The following is a 15509-nucleotide window of genomic DNA, read 5'->3' as shown; positions in this document are numbered from 1 at the left end:
AATCTGAATTTTCAGAACTCTAGAGGTATAAATCACTTTACAGCTAATAAACAGATTCCCAGTTGACTTTAAGTATGCAATACCTCGTACCTTCAAATGGATATTCATTTATGAAGATTAAAGAGTATTTATGGAATCTCCGGAGATTTCCAATTAAACGAATTGTTCATTGGATTATTCTGCAATTATCTAGATAATTGGTCCTCAATATCCGCTGCAGTCTGAGATTTTTTTTATTGTACTTATACGCGATAACGCAATTATTGAAACTGACTAAAATAATTATTCTCGTAATCAAGGCTAACACACGATATTGATATAGCAGTTTTTTCAGAAAGGTATTGGATAGGATTATAGGTACTATATTTTCTCTTAGATTAGCAAGAAATCTCGATAAAATAAGAGGATAAGATGATTTTTCCAAGGTTATAAAAAAAATCTCGTAAAGTCATTTTCGCTTCGCTAAAAGTTTTATTTTATTCGTCGGCCAATTAACCCGACGAATCTGTGTGTATGACTTTGTGTACGCATGCGTGTATGTATTCTTGTTGTTCGTGTACTGTATGCGTTTACGTTACACACCTCGTAGTCGCCTACGTCGCAATTAATATAATATAATATGTATAGTTTTGTTTTTATCTATCTCGATAGCATACAAAAGGATACAGGCACACAAATATCAAATATGCATCCGGTACTCGCGTTATGCTATTGATCAATATAATTACACTCACAATGGTACCGTCCCTCCGTACTCGTCGTTTACATTATATAATACAGATATATACAAATGGTCGCTCCCGCGCATCGACGGGCGTATTTATAATACGTTTACACATATGTATGTATAAATTACAGTCGCTATATACATCGAGAGATTATGCGGCGCATTTAATACCTTCGGGGTGGCGGAAAGTTTCCTATTATCGCTCGTGCTAAATCTATTGATAAACCATCATCGTTGTCATTGTCGTCGTCGTATCTGCTCACCATGCTTTCTTCGACTTTCTACAATACAGTACAGTACAGCCAGACGCGAGGTATTTCACGATCGATCTTTTATGTACACGGTGTCCGCTCTAGACGAGTATCTCGTACAGAAATCATGTACGTGGCCGAACTCATCGTGCAATCGTAAATGTCGTAGTAATACGTACAAGAATTATTATCTTCATGAGAATTGCGAGATAATAAGTAGCGTCAGTGATCTTATCATATACATTAATTAAAAGTATTTTTAGCATAAATATGAGGAAAAAGATTATTACCTCAATTTATTTTATGAAACTTGCCGTCTGGTTAATTAAGGAGAATCATGTAAATAAATTTTTATGCAGTTTCTCTCGGCACGTTTCGTATTAATTGCGATGTACCCGCGAGCATAATGCAGCTCCGAAGGTCGATCGATCAAACGACCTCTTGGGTTGGTCCATTTCTTTTTTCATACTTCCTTGTAGAGTCGCATGTACGCGCACGCACTTACGTGTCGTCGTATAAAAGATGGGCCAGTTTCCCCTCTTTCCGTCTGCCGCGCGCTCCGTCGGACCCCGTGTCGTCGGTTCAACCGGAGCTTCTTCCCGCATTTCTCATGTCAGATAGAAAAAGGGCTGCATGCGTGATTTATACCCGAGACTTTTCCCCGGTCGCACCGGCTGCGCCGTGTTCCTGTGCACATTGTACGTACCGATGCAGAACCGATCATGTCGTATCTCGGTTATATCGGCGGGCCGTGCTCGTATCGTTGTATCGCCCTCGACATAGCGGCCGGAAGAAAACTTACGACTGGCGTAAAAGTACATACGTATATCGAGGGCAAGGAACCCGTACGATGCCAAGACAGTGCTATCTCCGTTCCGATACTATGAGAGCGGCGATAAGAATTAGTTGTATAACATGCGCGCGCGATCCGCAAGAACGAATCCCCTTTAAGCCCCCGAGATTATTAACGCTTCTCATTGCTGACGAGAATAACTCGAAATTATGACCATGTCCAATTTGACTCCTAGGATGTAGATAATGGTATCCGGTTCTGCTCGAACTAGTTTCTAACGGATCGGCCGGTTGGTACTATAGATGCCATTATTTATGTCCCCGAGGGATCTTTGTTGTACGTTGATGCTACTCGAGAGTCTGGATAATCTGCACGCATTGTCTTTAGCAATCGCCATTCTCACTGTTCGGTTGTTTTATATTAGAGAGCAATAGACTAGAGAAACTTCTTTTTAGCTTAGAGTAATTTACAAAAAGTGTTAAGTTTGACATAAACGTGTCACGGTAATATTAACCTTCCATCTGCAATTTAGGTCTTTTCTGGCATAAGTGAAATTTTATCTTTAAATTTCTCCGGAATGAAGGAGGACAGAGCTCGGTGTCTCTTTTCAAAATAACTTGTTAAAAAATTATTTAACACTGAGAGAAAAATGTCCAAGTAAATGTTACTTACGACGTTTTCTTCGATATTTATTAGTTATGAAAAAATTTGATTGTGATAATGAAACATACATTTTTTGTGAAACATATTTCATTAATTGTAAAAAAAATAATATAAATGACTTATTTGTTAAGTATAAAATTTTATTTCGCTTAAAATAAATATTTATTTTAGTGAAATAAATATATGTTTCTCGTAAATAAATTAAGTATCTTTTTCTTAAGTTAAGTGTATAATACAGATTACCCTTTAAGTATATAATAGAGATATTGAAAAGTAGTTGAATTTTTCCACATTTTTTGAAAGCCTAGAATACTAGAAAAAACTTGGGCTGGACGGAGAAAGTAAAAATATGATTGCAGTTAGATGGTTAAACCAAAAGTAACAACACCATATAAAAGTATAAAAATGTTAATGAGAAGTTATGAAAAAACGGCGAGAAAATTACAGATGATACTAGAGAACAGTCTCACACGTCGTAATAGAGGATATTAACTGGCACTGTCGGCAGCTTGTGCGGTTTCATACAAGTATAAAAGAGATATAAAATATCCCGTACGAAGTACGCCGTGAGCAGATACGAAAGTGTCTTCCTTCGTCATCTTTATCGTTTCCTTCGTCGGGGAGAGGATCTCCCTTAACTCGCGCAACTTCTTTTTACACAAGCTAACTTTCCGCTATCTCGCTGTCTTTCTCTCGTTCTTACCGATTACTGATCTAGCTCGCTCGTGACGTGCGTCACGCGGAGCGCGCACGTGCACGTTCATGTTCGCTTGAGACAAAATTGACGATTATTGCCAGGAGCGGACTGTCAGCGGCTGGAAGTACGAGAGAGGGTTCAAGGTACTCGAATTTTCCGTGTCGTGGTAACGATAGCTCGGCGAATCGATCACGGTGATCGTTGAGCGAGAAAATTATCGAGAACCGTCGACGAAGAGGAAACTCCGGCGAGCACGATCGCGCGTCGGTCTCGGCCTTAAAAGCGGCGAAATCGAAGATCGAGCTCCCGTGGACCTTGATGGCGACGCGGATCATTTTGTCCGTCGTCGCTCTGTTACGATAACGATAACCGCTTGTACGTGATATCTCCCGCTCCTAAAAGACGACGATTATTATTGCGACGAAATTATTTGCTTGGTGCCCCCCCAACTTAAGGCGCTTGAAGAAAGTGTGTGTATATGTACGAGGTCCCTAACGGTTAATATTTACACTCGAGAAGCGTTCGAAGCTGTCACTGTTAGTTTTCTCTTTAAATTTCCTAACATCCTACGTGGCGACGATATCGATTAAACACTAAATATACATAGCAATGTTCCAATCGTTGTAGACGCTACGCGCCGCTCTTGCCGCGAAAGGGCGCGACCTGCGCGGGGGAACGCTCGATTAAATTTCTCCTCGACGAGCCAAACTGTCTCACGCTTAATCGAAAAACCGATACGTGCGCGAACATCACTCGGATCATTGTTCGGATAAAAATAGCGGAATGTCAATTAGTATCGCGTTCGGTCTCAGGACATATGATTGCAAGAGCGGGACTCGAAATGATGTCGTAGAGACCGATTTGATGAAATGAGAGAAAAATTGAGCTTAATAGATTACGATCGGTAATCAAAGAAAGTGCAGCGGTCAATGGACGATCAAATAATCGTACGGGAGAACTATTTGAACGACTCGCGGTAAAAGCGCCGAACGAGCCTTAAATTTCATGCCACGTTCCACGTCAGATATTTAAACCGGTAATAAATTTCGCACCGCGCACACAGGTGCACACAGCCATTCGTCGACCTAGGAGAGAGAAAGAGAGTCGGTGCACTTTACGGCTGCTCTTTCAGGGTGAAATTCAAGGGAGAGCTCCACCGCGCAAGGCACGCTTAAGCATATAACGTGCCTATATATATGTTACTCGCGAGAGCCGGGCTCTTTTTCATTATATATCACAATATGGTCGAGGGTCTCTCTCATCCTTGCGCACCCGATATCCCGAATCTCTCTACGTTTTTTTTTCCTCTTTTGTTCAATTACACGTACACATGTAGTTATTGTTGTCTCATCCCTGTATTGTCGGTTTCTTAACGCTGGTAATTCTCGATTCTCCTCGTTGCATGAAGGCGATGTCGGTAGAGATAGAGAAATAAAGTTAATTGGACTTATATAATCTATTATATGCTTAAAATTCGTCGTCATACGATAATACGTATTTTACCTTTTTTGTATATATATATATTTTTTTATTTTTTCGTATGTATATATATGTATATATAAATTAAAAATCCGTCACGGGACAATAAATAATATGACGTACGCGTGCATGGCGCAAGTCGGGTTACTGAATTATTTATATGACATCAGTCTTGTGTGAGGCGGGATCGAAGCTCGCTATCGTTCGTCCATTTTAAATATCGTTACGTCGATCTCATCGCGGCTTTTTCCTCCTGATGTCAAGCGTCGCGTCGCCTGGCGTTCGTTCATGCGCGCGAATAATTGAAACGCCCGCTTATTCCATCAAGCCGGTAATTAATTATCTCTTCGACCCGACGTGACGATCGCGCCATCGGATAAATATCTCATCCGCCCCGGTCGTTTTTTTTCCCCTGGTTACCACGCGTTCCTCTTGGATCGATAGCGAGCTCGATCTTGTTGCACATGCGCGCCGAACAGACCAAATCATTAACGCGACTCTTCCTTGGAAATTCGTCCGCACACGTTGACATGTGTATATTCCTTGTAACGGTTACACATCGTTTGCCTGATGCCGTTCGAAGAGATTAACAGGCGGAAGTGGCATTTTGCAACGTCACAAGTTACATCTCGTTTACGAAATTCCACTTCGAGTTTATGAAAAGATTTGGCAGTGTGAGACGCTGAAACGCGACGGATGCTGAGATTTGACTCTCAATGAATAATCTGAAAACCATGGACGTTTGAAAACGTCGAAATATATGTACTGCACTCTAAAAGAAATGCCAGTATGGATTCAATACCATGTGGTACCTATAAATCTTATCGTGTTGATATTAATATTAACCCCTGGTATTTATGGTATATCAACACTATCACGGTATGGATTTAAAATCCATGATGTTAAATCCACATCATGTGGTGTTATATCCACACGTTACATTAATATCAGGGGTTATTACATAATATTAAAGTGATCATTATATAAATACTGCATGACATTAAATCCACACTGATATTTTTTAGTGTGTGATTTCTTACAGACTTTTGTGCAGATCTTGCGGGCGAATCTCGGGAAGAGTCGTTTGCACGAGGTCACTTTACCATTAAAAAACTGATATGCCAATTTAATACAACTTCGATTACGAGATTATACTTATCAGTAGAAATCGTGTAGGTCGAATCTCTTTAAAAGACGTGATTGCTCGAGATTGCGCCTACAATTAATATGTTCGAAAATTCGTAATTCGTCGATGGCAGTGCTCGTCGAGAAGAAGGTCTGTTTCGCGACGGACGCGACCGCGCTGCGATCGCGTCGTTAATTTTTTTTTCTCGCGATGCGCTAAACTCGGGGGAAAAATATCGTCGTTGTAACAAGCAGGATTACGACCCCTTTCGCCGCGCGGTCGCTCACAGCGTTTACTTCGAAATATACAACGTGTTACTTTTGCCACCGGCCTTTACCTTGGGATTAACAACGGGCGTGTTCTCACAGCATCCTCACGGCACTGGAGCTATTGTACTCTGCTCCATGCTTACGTTCCTTCCCTCCGTATAAATATTGTAAAACACGCGTACGGAGTAAAGCGTGTAGAATGGATTTGTAAAATTCAGGACCACGTATGTATACGTGTGAATAATTTAATTCTATAAGCATTTTCTTACAAAGAGAAGAAATTAGTCATACAAGACGACAGTTTAATTTGATCACGAAGTTGATAAAATAGCACACTCATGAATAATTATTGGACAAAAGCAGAATAAAACAAGAAATTGGATCAATGAAAAGTATATCTTTTTCTAGCGCGAAAAGAAGCAAAAATATTATTATTTAAATATAAATTTCGAATTAGCGTAATGTTACAAATATTAAAGAATTATTGTTGGAACACGAAATAGAACAGAGTTCTGGAAGGTGAACCAGTGCCGGAGGGTTCATTCAATCACGCAATCTCGTTGCTTGAAGAAACGAAGAATCCATCATACCTTCGATCCTTTCGCTTTCCGTGAATATCCTGCGGGTTGCGAGAAGTCCTTACGCGTATCTGTGCAAGGAGTGCTCGCGGCGCTTGCTACTTCTGCGCTCACGCTCGCAAACTGGTTCCGGACTCGGTGGATTCGAGTACGTCAAGTTGTTGGAACCTCGAAGAGGTGGTGCGCTCATCGGAGGCGGAGGCGGCGGAAAAAAGCTCTGCAAGCACGCCTAATGCATCGGAAAAGTATATAAAACGCCTTCGTGTGTCCAGTAAACACGTTTCATAAAAAATATTTTCGTTTCAAGAATAATTAGGAAAAACAAAAGTTTCTAATCTTTAATTTCTAATATTTGTAATTGATTACTTTGTGAATAATTATAAAGGATATCGATAATATTTTGTTTTTTTTTTTTCATTTTTACGAGAAACTCGAGTTATGTCAAATTAAATGTGAAAGATTCGTAATTTCATCAATTGAAGAGATTTTAATGCGACAAATTTATATTATGCTTTTACATCTCACCTTTGCGCTACCCCTGGAGGACGATTTCGAGAATACGCTATCCTGATCGCTGCTTACACTAGGCACAGGCATTGGTACTGCATAATCATACGTGGCATCTGTGCAAAAAATATTTGTTTTCACTGCCCTGCGATTAAAACGCCCTTTTATCAGGCGAAATATTTATTATTACGTGTTTGCTAAATTTGACGATTGCGACTCATGCTGAATTTGTAGTTGAGACATACGTGGTACAAAGGGTTATTAAATAACGCGCGGTACAGTTGAACTATTTCGTCTATCTCGTATTTGTACTTTGAAGCACCTCGGCCATGCTGAAGAAGTTCAAGGAACTCGACTCACCAGACTGTTCGACGTTGTCATGAAGGTCCTTGTTGTCTACAACAACCGTGCTGTATCCGTAGTACGCCGCATGAGGAGATTCTCGATACTTGTTCTCATGGAAGGGTTCCTGGTACTCGTCAAGCCTGACATCGCCCAAAAGACGATCATTGAGATCTCGCGGTAGGGTCGTGAGCTTCGTACCGGCGTACCGGTCGTCGAGTTCCTCGACCCGGTAGGTCATCAAGGAGGGATCCTTCTCCGTGGTGCCGTACGCGGATTCTGGCGACAGATGCTGATGATTGCCCGTCGGAATCGCGCTCTTGGCGCCCAGAGGACTGGCAAAGTTCTTACGCTGTCTGTGACGCGTGACTATTAGGAATATGGCTACCGCCAGCAGCAGAATTACGACGGTCAAGACGCCAATGATCACAGCCATGTAAGTCGGATCGTCCTGCTTAGCTACCGGAACTTCGGCTTGCAACGGATTGTCGCGAGTCAAAGTTCTATCCCGCAATCGCGGAGCTTCGGTCGTGGGCGGCGTTTCTGGAGTGAAGTTACCGTGAGCAATGTCTGCAACACGGTATAAACACGTGCTGCTGAATACGGCATTTTCTGGTGTTAACTTTGATGACGTTTATTAATTGAAAATGTAAAGCAGTAATACAGATATACGTTAGCAACATAATAAATCTCGTAAATCATTCCATTTTCTAAAATTGTCTATAATAGTATTAATATTTTCAATATATTATTGTCTCGGTATATATATTTAAAATATTTTCTTATTAGATTCTTTAATTCTGCATTCATTAAGTTTTATGCGCGGAAAAAGTTTCGAACATTACGCTCTTCTCAAAGAAATCGCGTCTGGTTATACATACACAATTCGATAAACGTGTTGTCACGACTTCGAACTTTCTATTCGAACTCCGAAGGCAAATAGAAGTGGAAAGTAGAGAAAATTGCAGAAGCCGAGCGTTATACAACTCACCGGAGTCAAAGGTAATTTCGCTGATCATAATCCATCGCAAGGCGAACTTGAATTTCAATTTGACGAACTTGCCGATTCGGTGGTGTAACTTGACTGTGACATTTCTTGGTTGCTCAAAGATTTTGTCCTCCATATAGGAATACACGATAGGATCACCCGTGTAATATCTGCCGCCAATGCTGAACATGACACTGACCTCGGAGAATATCTGAAACACAATAAGCAAAAAAATACAATGCTATTGTATTAATGTTCTCATAAGTGGCGTTTTGTGACGAGGACATGTATTCCGAACTATTGAGCCTGATTACCGCATGCGATTTGATAGGATAAAGCGCTATGTGTTCAGAGCTAACGTGCGGAATTAATTTGATCGGAAGCATACCCACACCCACATACACCACAGGTACTCGATTACGTCCACGTAATCAGTATTATCACCATTATTATCATCGGTAACAGATAATTAGTTAACGGCGCATTGCGAGATGACATCGACAGTTTCGATAATACAGAGTACCTCACAAACGTGTTTCGAGCGAGCGAGGACGCGTGGAATGCTAATTTCATCCCTCGAAGGCGTAAGACAATTCAGCGAGGAGAATCCAAGTCGAGAACCGTGTGAAACGGCAGAGAGAGTGAGTGAGCGAGCGAGCGTGTGTGTGTGTGTGTGTGTGTGTGTGTATGAGAGAAAGAGAGGGAGGAGAGGAGAGGAGAGAAAGAGAGAGCTAAGACAGCGTAGGAGTTGGGGACGAAGATTACAAAGCCGAGATTATCTAACTCCCTTAGACCCAAAGACGAGGGATGTATGGATTTTCGACGTTCTGAAGCCTACCGCCCGCGGATGCGCCGAGAGAATGAGGAAGTCGACACAGAGGAAGTGGCAGCCGCGAAGTCGTGGAGAGAAAGACGAGTTGGCGGGATGGGTGGGTAGCTAGCGATGCTTTGAAGCGCTGTCTTTCGAGAGACGTGTCCTAACCGCGCGAGCGCGCGCTTGTTAATAGGAGAGGTCGTTTAGGGGTAGCTTCTGCCACTCTGCAGCCTCATTCGCCGAACTGCCGACTTGCCAGACTGTCGGTATTGTATTTGAATACGTGGCGTATCTGCTCTCTCTCTCTCGGTCGTCGTTTGCGATCATTGTATTTACGAAATAGAGAGCGAGAGAGCGAGAGAGAGAGAGGAGAACAGGAAGGAAGAGGAGAAAGAACGTCACATCCTGCTCTCTTCTTCGATATTCATCTCTGTCAGATCTTCATCTCCTTCCGTATCTATTCCGCGAATCCCTCATTGGTCTCCTTCACGAATCGCCGTTGTAGCTATAGTCTCAGCCTTGACTGCCTCTCGTCTGCCGCATAGTACTCTAACTCGCTTGATCGCGGACGCACAATCGGGCTCGAGCCGGGTAATGAGGCGCTCCATTCAGATAAATCTTGATACCGGTAAGAGAGTGTTTCGTGGCCTATTATGTAGGGATTCTCGTGCGGAATGATAATGGGGCGCAAAATTTTCGTGGTTAACCAGCGCACGTATTAAATTTCGAAACTCAATTTCTTGATGCGCAACGAGAATTATGTAAGTGTTAACAGCATGTATATTAACCAACTTTACTTATATGAGCTTTTACGATAACAGGCTTTCAGAACGCGATTTAATCTAATTATGAAAATTTGTAGTTATATTTCCCACGATGAAAATGATGACTTTTAGTGATTCTTGACTAGTTAAATCATATTTTGGTCTAAATGAATTAAGATAGTTATAACATATCTCGTCGAATTTATGTTGCTTTTACGTCCGATTGACTTAATAAATAAATTCGATAACTAGCAAAGATTTGCTTCATCTATGACGTTCAAGAGATTGATAAATTTCAAACTAGATTTTTTTTCTCACATTTTGCGTTACATTCAACATGCAATTAACTCCAATATAATTTAGCCTTGATTGATAAAATTTACTAATCAAAGTTAAAAATGATATTCCGCCGTATCATAAATTATTTTCAATTGGCTGTTTAGGTTTTATTAGAGCTCAGTAATTTTTCTTAAAATTATGTCTCGCTATCTCGAGCGTCTAAGTGCCGAATTATTTTATTAAAATACATCTCACTACCGTTAGCCAAGTGTTCAGCGAGCCATTATGTAAACACTCAGGCGTAAAGAGACTGTGGGGGCGAAAAATTTTTACGGAAAAACTGACTCCGGCAAAGCTACGGCCACCGTGCCGCCGCTTGAAGCGTAACGCGGATCCAGCAAGCCGCGAGTCGTTTCCTTTTTCTCCTTCCGTCCGTTTCAGCCGAACCCAGGGGCTAACCGTTGTTGCGCCTCGTTACCCATCCTACGTCCGACCTTGACTCCAACGTGAAAACTGGATTTCATGCCGTACACCGTCTCCTCAACCCCATGGATTCTTTCTTTTTTTTTTATTCTCTGGATGTGGATTAAAGGCTGGCGGAAGATCTTCGCGCACATTTTGCCGCGACTGTCCGTCTTTCCTTTTTTACGTCTTTTTTTCCGTCCTTCGCCAACCGCCTACTTTATTCAGCAGCCGTTTCGTTCTCACCGGCAAGTCAGTGCCATGAGGCATTCCAATTTCCTCTCTATATCGTACGTATATTCGTTTACAGTTTTTCTCGCTTATTATCGTACAAGTATGGTCTCGCCACGGTTATCCTCTTGAATTATAGTAAAGTATGATAAATTAACATAAGTAGCTAATGGCAGTGGCAGACACGAATTCCGAAATCAATCATCAATCATAAAACCAGTTTTAAACAAATTTTTCTAGTACTGTAAGTCTTATGAAAAAAAGTGTATGTACAAGCGGAGATAATGCCCGTTTCCGCCAATATAGATTAACTTTAATCTCAGTTCAATTTACTCTTCATCTTTTTTTAGTTCTTAGAATTACAAAAAGATGAAGAGTAAGTTGAACAGAGATTAAAATTAATTTGTATTAGTGGAAATGAATATAAGAAAGATATTTCTGGGAGATATAAATATATAGGTACAATGATGATAGTTTAAGAAACACGCAGTTCTTATATCATAAATTTATAAAATCTTTAAAAATCTTTTGCTACGCAATAAAATATAAAATGTTGAATAGATCTTACCTGTATATCTCTGGTGAATTGGTTGAGAGTGTAAATGTGAATGGCCGAGAATTCTCTGACGTGGTCGAATTCGAATTTGATCTCGAGCGGATGCCCGGACCTCGTGTCGTTCTTCCAGCCAACCCATCCCTGACTTCTATCGTAGTTGTCATAGTAACCCATCTTAATCTGGTCCGGTCCGGTCTTGCCGTCTGTCAGTTGTCCCAAACCGCGAAGAAGTTGTCCGTCCCAATAACCGTCGTAAGTTGCGTCGAAGAATTCCCAATTGTTGCGCTTGTCACCTTGGGGCATCGAGTAGGAGACGATGCCGTCGTTCCAAGGGCAGCCGTAGAGCTCGACGCGCATGCAAACGGTGCGACGATGGTAGCTGTAGGGTAGGAAACGAATTTTGCTCGCCCATATTGATGGCTCCAGTTCGTGCTTCGACTCCAGGTAGGTATTTTTGTTCCCTGCGATAACCTGAACAAACGAAATGTTGGAAATTAACGTCAATATTATCGAGCGTGGTTTTCCCAGAGAATATTTTTCGTTTAATCTGAATTTTTTTCAGATTAAACATTCTACTCTCTAAATCTGAATCAGTGGATACACTGTTAGAAATTTTTCAATGAATTTTAATTAACATGTAAAGGAAGCATGTGGTTATGCACGAAATTAAATGTAATGAATGATGTAAATAAAAACTAAATTACAGTAGTTTTAAATGTGACGAACGTGTGTATTGAAATTAATGAACACATTATTATAGAAATTAATTTACGCGTTAATGAAAAGTACGAGATCTGTAACTGAAAAGTAATTTACGTTAATGACATGTAAGAAACGTAAACGTATTAAACGTTAAGCGTTAATAGTATTAGGCTTAATTAAAATATTAATATTCGTAAATGTAAAAATACGTTAAATTTCATTAATATGTACATTAATAGTTACTTCAATTACGATTAATTAAATATCATTTATATCCGCGTAAATGAAAAGTATATTAAATTTCATTACACTTAATTTTTCAGTTACTGTAAACTTAAATCTCATTAACATGTGCATTAATAGTCCTTTCAGTTACAGAGAAATTATACTTCATTCACCAATGTACATTAAAAGTTAATGAAATTTAAGAACATTTCTAACAGTGTACTCACTGATATTAGTACCAAGTATGCCACGGGTAATCAGTGAATGAAATGTGAGATCTCTAACCTACCTAATCTTTATTATGTGATCTAACTAACCTTGTTTTAGTGTTTTTATTTTAAATTTAATAAATATGGTATTGGAAGATTGAAATTAATATGCAAATATCAGTATTTTAATTATTAATGCTCAAATATTCTTCCTTTTTTAGTTAAATTTCACTGATTATCAGTGCCAAGTATGCCACTGGGTAATTAATGACTATCCATTGATTCAGATTTAGAGAGTAAAGATTTGATAGTTATATATCAGGGGGGTTGTATAACGATAATCGTAATGATTATTGATAAATTCATCATTAGACGTGCAAACTATTCAAACTTATCACACGCAAGCGATATATAGATAATGTAGATATGTATATCAGATTGTGATTGACAGAATGAATTAATATATGATATGTTTACACTGAGAAAAAAATATAATCAATTTTAACAAATATTTAGTTCGATACTGCCAACTAAACATTTACTTACAGTAAATAAATATTTGTTTAATAAAAAAAATGATTGTTAAATCAAATTAACATTTCTTGTATCAAATAAATATATCGTTATATTTAATAAATATTTAGTTGGCAGTATTCAACTAAATATTTATTAAAATTGACTATATTTTTTGTCAGTGCAAACGATACTATTCATGCTACGCGCACGTGTCATGTTAACTTATCGATGAATAAACAGACACAAGAGTCTGCGATGTTGGCCCGACGCCCGAGATGAATCAACGTCCGTGTAAAATCTTGACCCTTGCCTCATTTACGGACATTCTCAGGCGGCGAGATAGCGAAATTTTTCGCCAGTGCGCAATATAAATTGCGCCATGCCGCACCGTAGTATTTCCGCGCAGCGTGATTTCAGGCTTGGTGCGCTCTCTCGCATAGAACAAGGCTCGTTCTATTCGATCGGTCGACCGTCGAAACGTATATCGTCGGGAAGGATCGGGAATTTCTCGGACGGCGTCGTCGAGGGAAGAGGCCCTTCGGAACAAAGGACCTCTTATTTTCCACTTATGAGCTCGCCAGCGCCTCTCGACTCGCTCGTACGAGATTCTCACGTATGGTCGGTTACGTGACCATGTAACCATCACCATCGCGATCCCGACAGGTGCAAACACTTCTTTATCTCCTATTTTTATCCTTTCCGCGTTTGTTCCTTTTTTCTGTTATGCTTATATGTTCGTCGGACATTAAATAGTGTTTATTGGATCACAATTCTATTATATATCATGATATATTCATCAGTTTGATACGTTTAAATTCTGCGCATTATGATTAAATTTAATTATGAATATTCATCTATAATACGTCAGGATGAATGGTAAGAAAATATTTGATGTCTCAAAGGATTTGTTTAATAAAATGGTTCAGAAATGTACAAAAAACAATGAATTTAACGACAACAAAAACTTAAACTGCCTAATTTTACTATTTACTTTAAAAAAATAAAAAAGGGGACTTTATTCATTTTTATAAAATTATCTTATAGTATAGAAAATAAATACGTATAGAAATTTTTGAATTTCGATGTGTTTCCGAAAATATAATTCAAATATATATATTTTCTTAAAGCGCGTTGCATTTAACCATAAATGCATCCTTAAAATATATTTGACGTTGTTTTGTGAACATATATAACTCGTGGATTTCGTGAAATCTAATCATTGCAGAAAGGGGGATGAATAAGTAATAATGAAATGAATTATTCAGTCACCTGATCCTTTCGCGAATCCGTTTCTATTTTGTGGTTTTTTCATTCACTAAAAGTAAACTCACGATTGCTCTATGGGAAACGCGTTTAAAGATGATTCTCGTGACCGCGCGAACCGGCACGTTCCGCGCTGGGTGGCGCGGTAATTGGGACCGGTAGCTGACACCGTTTTATTTGCGCCGCGACGCGGTACCTGATGTTTAGCACATTGAAACGGACGATACCAAGGCGTCGGATGGGCAAATACAATGAACCGACACGTGAGAAATTTTCTGCTAGGCGACGGAACCGCATAGTGGGCGTTTCCGGAGGTTGACAGTTACGTGTGTAGCTTTGCCGAGTGTATGTAATAGCATCCTGTTTCTCTCCTCGACGATTGTATCTAGAATTATTTTTACACGTCAAAAAGCGAAAAGAAGTTAAGCTTTGTATTGATATGTCGTGAAATTTAATATGGAACATTCAATGTATTGCGGATTGGAACAAAAGTTCGTAGCACTACTTCACTTGTATTATATCTACATGTTTGTAAAATAATTTTGGCAATTATACGATTTGATAAAGCAAAGTTTCGGTTTTACAAATCTATTTTTTGAATTGCGGTACGATGATTTTTAATAGAGTTTTGAGCGATTAAAGTCAAAATGCTCTTTTTATTTAATTTGAGATAAAAGTAACAAAAAATTTTAGGAGCATTAAAAAGCTGATTTTGTAGGGAAAATTTTAAGCTTTCATATTAGAAAGTCGAAAATTTTCGCATTTCTTTTTGGAGCACTTGACAAGCTCACAAAATGAGAAAACATTTCCTTTTTTAGTTTAGTTAATTACAGTTTGTTGTACATAAAAATTATCAAATTCATAGAAATTCAAAAGTCACAATGATCTTTAAAAAGTAGAGATTTTAAGCTTTAAAACCCTTTTTCTAAATTTAAATTTCGTTCATTTTTAACGAAGCTACAGTTGCTTAAATTTTAAAGTTTATAGCGCTACGAACTTTTAATTCAACCCGATACATGGAATATTAAGTATTTAAAAAATCATATAAGAAAACCTGATAAGATTTTA

General features: G+C 39.2%; 1 protein-coding gene across 4 annotated transcripts in view; it reads right to left on the bottom strand.

The window, feature by feature from the left end:
• Positions 1 to 3503: 3503 nt before the first annotated feature.
• The window catches only part of LOC108769371 (discoidin domain-containing receptor 2), a 105449-nt gene continuing 93443 nt past the window's right edge, over positions 3504 to 15509 (bottom strand). For 3 of the 4 annotated variants that reach the window (XM_018520306.1, XM_018520307.1, XM_018520308.1), the window contains exons 5-9: positions 11539 to 11997; positions 8424 to 8631; positions 7451 to 8002; positions 7109 to 7206; positions 6468 to 6812 (exon numbers count right to left, since the gene is read on the bottom strand). In XM_018520306.1, the coding sequence (XP_018375808.1) occupies positions 6645 to 6812; positions 7109 to 7206; positions 7451 to 8002; positions 8424 to 8631; positions 11539 to 11997 (1485 nt within the window). In that variant the 3' untranslated portion in view covers positions 6468 to 6644. Of the gene's footprint in view, positions 3527 to 6467; positions 6813 to 7108; positions 7207 to 7450; positions 8003 to 8423; positions 8632 to 11538; positions 11998 to 15509 lie in introns of those variants that run through there. The other variant, XM_018520310.1, reaches the window with a different exon arrangement.

The sequence above is a fragment of the Trachymyrmex cornetzi genome, unplaced genomic scaffold (assembly GCF_001594075.2).
Source record: "Trachymyrmex cornetzi isolate Tcor2-1 unplaced genomic scaffold, Tcor1.1 scaffold9, whole genome shotgun sequence".
NCBI lineage: Eukaryota > Metazoa > Arthropoda > Insecta > Hymenoptera > Formicidae > Trachymyrmex > Trachymyrmex cornetzi.
The sequence above is the reverse complement of the archived record's forward strand: the minus strand, read 5'-3'. Positions and strand labels throughout refer to the sequence as shown.